This window comes from Rhyacophila brunnea, unplaced genomic scaffold (assembly GCF_057557595.1).
Source record: "Rhyacophila brunnea isolate RB1 unplaced genomic scaffold, BYU_Rbru_1.0 scaffold_21, whole genome shotgun sequence".
NCBI lineage: Eukaryota > Metazoa > Arthropoda > Insecta > Trichoptera > Rhyacophilidae > Rhyacophila > Rhyacophila brunnea.
Window position 1 is genome coordinate 16,484,409 of NW_028232871.1, and position 8,191 is coordinate 16,492,599.

Consider the following 8,191-nt stretch of genomic DNA (forward strand, 5'->3'; position numbering starts at 1 on the left):
CGAATTAATGGTATAGGAACGCATACGAATAGAAGAAGAAGAAGAAAATGGTTGTACTAATTCAAAAACCTTTGCGGGCGTGCGTACAACAACTGGTCAAAATTTCATCACAATCGGATGAATGGCATAAGAACGCATACAAATAGAAGAAGAAAAAGATGATTGTACTAATTCAGAAACCTTTGCGGGCAAGGGCACAACACTTGATCAAAATGTCATTGCAATTGGATGAATGGTATAGGAACGCATAAGAATAGAAGTAGAAGATGATTTTCTAATTCAGAAATCTTCGGCGGCATGCGCACGACAACTCACCAAAGTTTCATTGCAATCGGATGAATGGTGTAGGTACGCATTCGAATAGAAGAAGAAGATGATGGTTTTACTAATTCAGAAACCTTTGCAGGCGTGCGCACGACAACTGACAAAAGTTTCATCCCAATCGGATGAATGGTATAGGAACGCATACGAATAGTAGAAGAAGATGATTTTCTAAATCTGAAATCTTCGTGGGCATGCGCATGACAACTCACCAAAGTTTCATTGCAATCGGATTAATGGTATAGGAACGCATACGAATAGAAGAAGACGAAGAAAATGGTTGTACTAATTCAGAAACCTTCGCGGGCTTGCGCACAACAACTGGTCAAATTTTCATCGCAATTGGATGAATGGTGAATGGAAGAAGAAGAAGAAAATGATGATTTTTCTAATTTAGAAACCTTTATGGATGTGCATACAACCACTTACCAAAATTTCATTGCAATCGGATGAATGGTATAGGAACCAAGGAAGAAGAAGAAGATTATTGTACTAATTCAAAAACCATTGCGGGTGTTACCACAATAACTGACGAAGGTTTCATCGCAATCGGATGAATGGTATAGGGACCATACGAATAAAAGAAGATAGAATGAAGAAGAAGAAGAAGATGGTTGTACTAATTCAGAAACCTTCGCGGGTGTTGGCACAATTATTGACGAAAATTTTATTGCAATCGGATGAATGGAATAGGAACGCATACGAATAGAAGAATATAGAATAGAAGAAGAAGAAGAAGAAGAAGATGGTTGTACTAATTCAAAAACCATTGCGGGTGTTACCACAACAACTGACGAAGGTTTTATTGCAATCGGATGAATGGTATAGGGACCATACGAATAAAAGAAGATAAAATTGAGAAGAAGAAGAAGATGGTTGTACTATTTCAGAAACCTTTGCGGGTGTTAACACAACAACTGACGAAGGTTTTATTGCAATCGGATGAATGGTATAGGGACCATACGAATAAAAGAAAATAAAATGAAGAAGAAGAAGAAGAAGAAGAAGAAGAAGAAGAAGAAGATGGTTGTACTGTTTCAGAAACCTTTGCGGGTGTTAACACAACAACTTACGAAGGTTTCATCGCAATCGGATGAACGGTATAGGAACCATACGAATAAAAGAAGATAGAATGAAGAAGAAGAAGAAGGTGATGATTTTTATAATTCAGAAACCTTTATGGACGTACATATAATCACTTACCAAAATTTCATTGCAATCAGATGAATGATATAGGAACCATACGAATAAAAGAAAATAGAATGAAGAAGAAGAAAAAGATGATGATTTTTCTAATTCAGAAACCTTCATGGGTGTGCATACAACCACTCACCAAAATTTCATTGCAATCGGATGAATGGTATAGGAACGCATACGGGACAGACACACAGACAGACAGACATACAGACATTCATTTTTATATATTAGTATAGCCTATACTCTTTCCGCAAGTGCAAGCAATAAGTTTACAAAGTTTTATTGCAATCGGATGAACGGTATGGCTGCGCATTAAATACGAACAAACAAACACACAAATATTAATTTTTATATATTAGATTATAATCTTTTAGTTTAAACTATTATTATTGAGCACAAAAGCTACACAAACCCGTCTTATAAATTTGTACTGAGTCTACGTGTATATTTCATTATTTATTTGTTTTACACATTGGTGCGTTGCGAGCAGATTTGTCAATGACATTATTAATGGACGATGCACTCAATACAGTAGCTAGCAAGTAAATTCGCGCATTCGCATGTGTAGGTAGACGTCACGCAATTCAATTATGCGATATCACGCATCGGGAATTTATAGCAATATGACCTTTATTCTAATGGCGTTAGAGCAGTGTTTCTAATGTCAATGTTCATTTGAGTGAACCCGTTCGAACCGAACCATTCGGCAGACCCAACAAAAAGCATCAGGAATTTATAGCAATATCACCTTTATTGTAATGGCGTTAGAACAGATTATGCCATTCGGCAGACCCGACAATAAAGTGAGTGTCATTTTCTTTTCCAGATGATTCGTCCATATTAATTAATGTCATTGAGATTTGTCATCGTGTCATCGATCTTCGTTGAGCAATTAAAACTAAAATAATGACGATAGATTAATTAATGCCATTAGGAATGTCGTAGGAATTTATTTATTTTTTAAGGCGACGTGGTATTCTAAACATTAGGTGTTAGTGTAAATAGTTTATGCTTCGTGAAACTTGGGCGACGAGGATATTATGAAGGAATGACGACAGCGACTAAACGCATTTGGAATGAGACGAATATCGAGTCTCCCGGATGGCCAATCAGACAAATGACTCCATCGTCAGAGAGCTTGATATTGGAGAACTCCTCGGTTTTTCTGCTAAAAGCTCTCCTCTCGTTTATTTTTGGTCGTATGGCCGCAGCGAGAATGACAACCTGGAAAAGCACAAACCTAAACCTTTGTGATAAGAAAGTCTGGAAATTCAAGCAACTCCTTCGATGAAAAGTAAATTTAACTACGATTAATAAAATTCGATCGCATTAAATTGTAATAATTGTACGTATCACCTGATCTCTGAATATAAGCTAATGTAGGATTAACAATTCCATTTGCTGAAGAAACACAATGTAAATCATGGATAATAAAATAACATTACACAAGTCATTATATTATGTTAATTTTATCAACGAAACCCACTGACAGCAGTAGGGAAGGGTGGAGGTAGGCTGTTAAGATGCCATAAATAGTAAGTACACATTAAACTTTGTCAGTCACAGATATTTGTTTTTATTGAACTAAGACTACAATTTACAGATATGGTGTTGGTTAGTTTTTAAAAACCAATCAAACCCTGCCTAAACCAAACCGTAATAGTTTTGGTATACTTTGGGCGTAACGACAAAATGGTACACACTTTTTTTCATTCATACTTATTTCTTTTCGTTGGATTAAGAATAGGTATATATTACACATATTGTTGGTTCATTTTTTTAAATTCATTAACCCCTGCCTAAGCTAAACTATTATAAATAAAAAAATATTATTCTATCTATAAAATATCCAAGTTATGTATGACTTAATTGCATAGATAATAGATAATATATATTTTATAGGGGGGATATTGCTTAAGCGTTGGACTATCACGCCGTGGGTCCCAGGTTCGAATCCTGGGTCTGGCAAGTACACATATTGATTTTCAATTTGTGTGTGAGTCAGGGTATGGATCTAATAGGTTGAGCAAGTGGCTGACATCCATTTCTCGTAAAAAAACAAAAATCTGTTAATACAAACCTCTACTCTGTGGAGGCCCATATGATCCTATTAGGATCGTACATGGTCGAAGAAGAAGAAGAATATATTTTATAGACAGACGAGTATTTTTTGACTATTATTCATTATGGCTTGGTTTCGCAGGATTTAATTGAATTTTAAAAACTAACCAACACCGTCTGTAAATTATAGTATTATTTCAATGAAAACAAATACGTAATATGGCTGACAAAGTTTAGTGTGCACTATTTATGGCTGATCCTAATAGCTTACCTCCACCCTTCGCCACTGATTGACAGGTACATTATAAAACCATAACTATTTTATTTAAGAAATAACAACTGTTCGGCCATTTCCGCCCCTTGCTGGAGCATATGGACACCACACGGCAATAACAATATCTCATATTCACTATCACGTTGTTGGTTTTATAAGGGCAATTATAAAAAAAACAATTCTGAATAATAATTATTGTAGGTACTGAGTACTTTTCCATGAACAAAATAACGCTTGTGGGGTCTAAAATTACATGGTTGAAATAAGATAACTGAAAATGAGATGCGATATGAAGAGATAAATTATTATTATCTCTATGTATGCTCATGTTTAGACAGTGTTTAGTTTAGTTAGCTGTTAGATATACCTACAACAATTCTATGATTACATCCACTACGTACTTTTTATGACTTGCTATAAAACCCGAGTCATTGTTTAGACTTCATAAAAACATCTCTACGTGCTATGCTATATAATATGCTATGCTATATGCTATGCCGTTTAATACAAATATCATAAAACGTAGGAATACCTAATAATTATTATTGGATTGTGAATTATTTTAGTATGACAAACAATTTAATAATATTATCCATATACTTAGTTATCTATCCATACCAATAATAGTAAAATACGTATTTATTTTCCGATTTTCAGCGTATTATATTTTGAGAAAATACATACTTAGGTAAATTCGTGTCAGATTCTTGTGGCAGTGCAGGCGACTTATTTAGGTTGCTTTCGTTATGTACTTTTAAATGACACCAACACCGTTACACAGTGGTTGTAAAAAACCTTACTTTAAAGCTAAAGCAAAAATATGTCAGTTTCGTATGTCTACAAATCCAGAGTGCCGTCCAATCTTTATAATAATTATAAATATAGATAAGTGCCTAAATACAAAAGGCGTTGTCAGTAATAATCATTGATTGGATATTCTATCTACCTATAATATTAATTTTACTTACATCTCTTGCAAGAAAGACGTGATAAGTAATGAAATAAAACACTAATTTTAGTATAGTGCACATCAGTGGACTATCCTCTACCTCTCATAGGGTCAATTATTGTCAGGCGCCCTTCCGAAGTTTCCTTTATTAAGCTTATTTTAGAGCGCGTCCAGAGTAATTTCTTTGACATCTTTATTTTAACAGATATAACTATGTTTCTTTCGATAATTTTCCGACTGCCTTTCTTCAATGCGTACGAGGTTTTCGCTCTATTGAAGTTCGTATGTCACTTCTGCTTTGAAGATGCACTCGGGAGGAATGGTTTCCAATCCTGGCGTCATGAAGAATTTAAATTTATAGGCGACCGTCAATTACGTACACGGTCGCAGCGCAGCCATGATTTCTTCTGGATCAGAACTGTTTCCTCGTGATAGGCTTATCATACACCACTAGCGAGAAGTAAGAGACCAATCAATTAGGTACCAACAATCAGACAAACGTCTTCAGTGACTTTGTTATATTGTTCCAACACTTTTCATGTTTTTTTTTTTCTCTTTCTTCTCAGGGTAGGTAATAATTATATATGTAACTTACTCGATTATAACCAGTTTTATAAGTAATAGTTTAATTGTCATTATGTGAACATTCTGAATTATGTTTTTAAATAAATATTACTTTTATGAAAGTGAAAAATCAGGAATAGGTAGGTTAGTACTTACGCAAATATTTTATATCATAATATTTCATTTTTTGCCATTCGTTTCGACATAAATTTGTCAATTATGAAATTTTACTCCAAGTATTGTAAAACATTATTTATGTTATTATTCTCATCTCAGGCTAATGTTTTCTATGTATTTTGACTTAACTCGTTCGATTAGATTTGATTAGAACCAGTTAGGTATTTAAAAATTATAATGTCATGTTGTGAACGTCTTGAATATAGGTTGAAAATATTTATTTTTAAGTGTTTAAAGACAAAACCGCTCTTAGGTATAGACATGTGGAAAAAGAACATACTTAGATACTAATTTTAAAACTAATTAAATTAGTGTTTTATGTTTTCTTCATTGTATATTTAGACTGTTCCCTACATTTTATATCCTTCTAAATATTGTTTGTAATTTCTTAATTGATAGACTATGGGGACCTGTTTTTATCTGTATACTGTTTTATCCGGTTTTTACTTTTGGTTCTATCATTGCTGCGGATTTGAACATATGAAAACACCGTCCGAATATAAACAATAAACTTATAAAGAACTTTCAAGACCTGACACTATATTCATTATTCATTCATCTCTGTGTACAGATACAGATGTTAATAGGTTCCTAAATGAATGTCTCTTCATAAGAACACTTAATTAAAAATTAAACTTGGTCGATTGTACATTTGTAATTACATTCTGACTTCATATAGTGAATGCGTTAATAATTAATAAGACATTATCTAGCTACATACTTAAGTGTCTACCTATACATAGCTTAAGTAAAATAATTAAATATATACTTGTATAATTAATAATATACCTAGGTATGGAAACAAGTCTTCTTTTTTTATAGGGAACTACCTATCAAATTTGTACCTGTCTACTTATGGCCTAGGTACAGCCTGCATAATTTCTGGTTATTGTGGGCTAGAAATGATCGAAAACATTATTACTTTCAAAGATAGAAATAAAACTTACAGGTTCTAGATAGTTTAAGTATGTTTTTTTCTTTATTTAAGTAGTGTTTTATACAATAAAATTCAATTTACCTATATGCTGATTTATATAAATGAAATAAAACTTGATAAGTCGTAAGAAATGTACCAATGTAAACATTTGTATATTTTTAATGAATGTGGTGTAACTTTTTCAAAAATATAATTTATAATAAATATTAAGTAAGTATGTTTAAAAGTATTTCGTTTCAGAAGAAATAAAATGACTTTTTGCATCATAATAATTACCTAGTTACCATAAAACTGTAGGTATACAATTTAAGTGACATAGAAAATTATTAAGGGTGCAAGCACAAAAAAAAACTGTGAATAAAATTGTAATTTTTTTTTTTAAATTACGAAACAATACGATTATGACAACTGTCCTATCAGATTCTAATAAGATGTAAATACCTTAAATAATACAAAAATACACTTTAATACAGTCTATTTTCGAAACTTTTCACTAATAAGTCGTAATATAAATTTTAATGGATGAAATCGATTGATAATTTTCTAAAAATATTCGTATTCATATTTCTTGAAGATAGATTAATTGCGCATTTCGACTGTTGTGCAATTATTTGGGTTCACAATAAAAAAGCTCATTTATGTTATGTCATGACATTTGTTAAAAGTTCAAATAGATAAATAAAATTTACAAAATACTGAAATAATTCGATTGTTTATTTATCTTTTATTTATCCAAACACGGGAGTGTTTCCGTTGAATGAATTTTAGGTACTTAGCAAAAGCGCTATAATGACAATTGAGCGGTTAGTTGAATATTAATTCACTGAATGTAATTTTTGAAGCATAGTCCACCGTTCGAGTTAAACGGAATGTTTTATAAAAGACAACAGAAAATCGATGAGGGGACGACGTCAGCCTTGGAGAAACATGCAAGGGGCATCGCCGTTAATGTTAAGTGTCAGAATCGATCTTCAGTCGGCGCCCGAACTGTTAAAAACGTCAATTTTAAATGAAAAAAACGGCAAACCTACCTGGCCAACTGCGAAAATCCCACAGAACAGTAGATAAGCACACATCATTGTAAGAAACCTCGACATTTTGGGGGTTTTACCAGCCCAATTTAACACGGACACTGTCACTCTTTGAATTATTTCACTGCACTGGCGGCCGTGGTAGCAGACAGTATGGGAGGTGTCTTCGATACAAGCCAGTGTTGCCATATTTTTGTGATCGAATTATAGTACTCGGTCCAAGAAATTATTGTATTGCGGCCAAAATTATAGTACGTGTTGTCCTTATGGTGAAATTTTATACGATTTTTGCTTCTCACAAAAATAATAACTTACCCTTTTATTTAGGTACCTACCTCTTCCGACCAAAAACGCTTACCGACGAATTCAAGTTACAACAGTCATGGATTTTTTTACATTTTTTGAGCAATGTTTTATCCAGGTTCTCCAAATGTCCTTCTTGGCGAAAATATATTACTTTCATTTTATATTATTAGAGTTCATTAAAAGCCTCAAATAGAGATGCCCTGGAGACATTGCTAGAAGAAGAGATAACCGTTGGACGATTTCAGTCATCCAGTGGTATCCAAGAGGTACAAAACGTCCGCAAGGTAGACCTAGAGGCCACTGGATCGATGGAATGATAAAGTTCTGCGGAAGTACGTGGCGACGCAACGCACAGGACCGAGAGTAGTGGAAGC

The 8,191-nt window shown here is 33.4% G+C and overlaps 1 protein-coding gene across 1 annotated transcript in view; it reads right to left on the reverse strand.

Moving 5' to 3' along the window:
- The window catches only part of Appl (amyloid-beta-like protein), a 680,402-nt gene extending 672,760 nt beyond the window's left edge, over positions 1 to 7,642 (reverse strand). Inside the window, exon 1 of the mRNA XM_085949210.1 lies at positions 7,512 to 7,642. Coding sequence (XP_085805336.1) covers positions 7,512 to 7,577 — 66 coding nt within the window. The 5' untranslated portion in view covers positions 7,578 to 7,642. The remainder of the gene's footprint in view (positions 1 to 7,511) is intronic.
- Between the last annotated feature and the right edge of the window lie 549 nt (positions 7,643 to 8,191).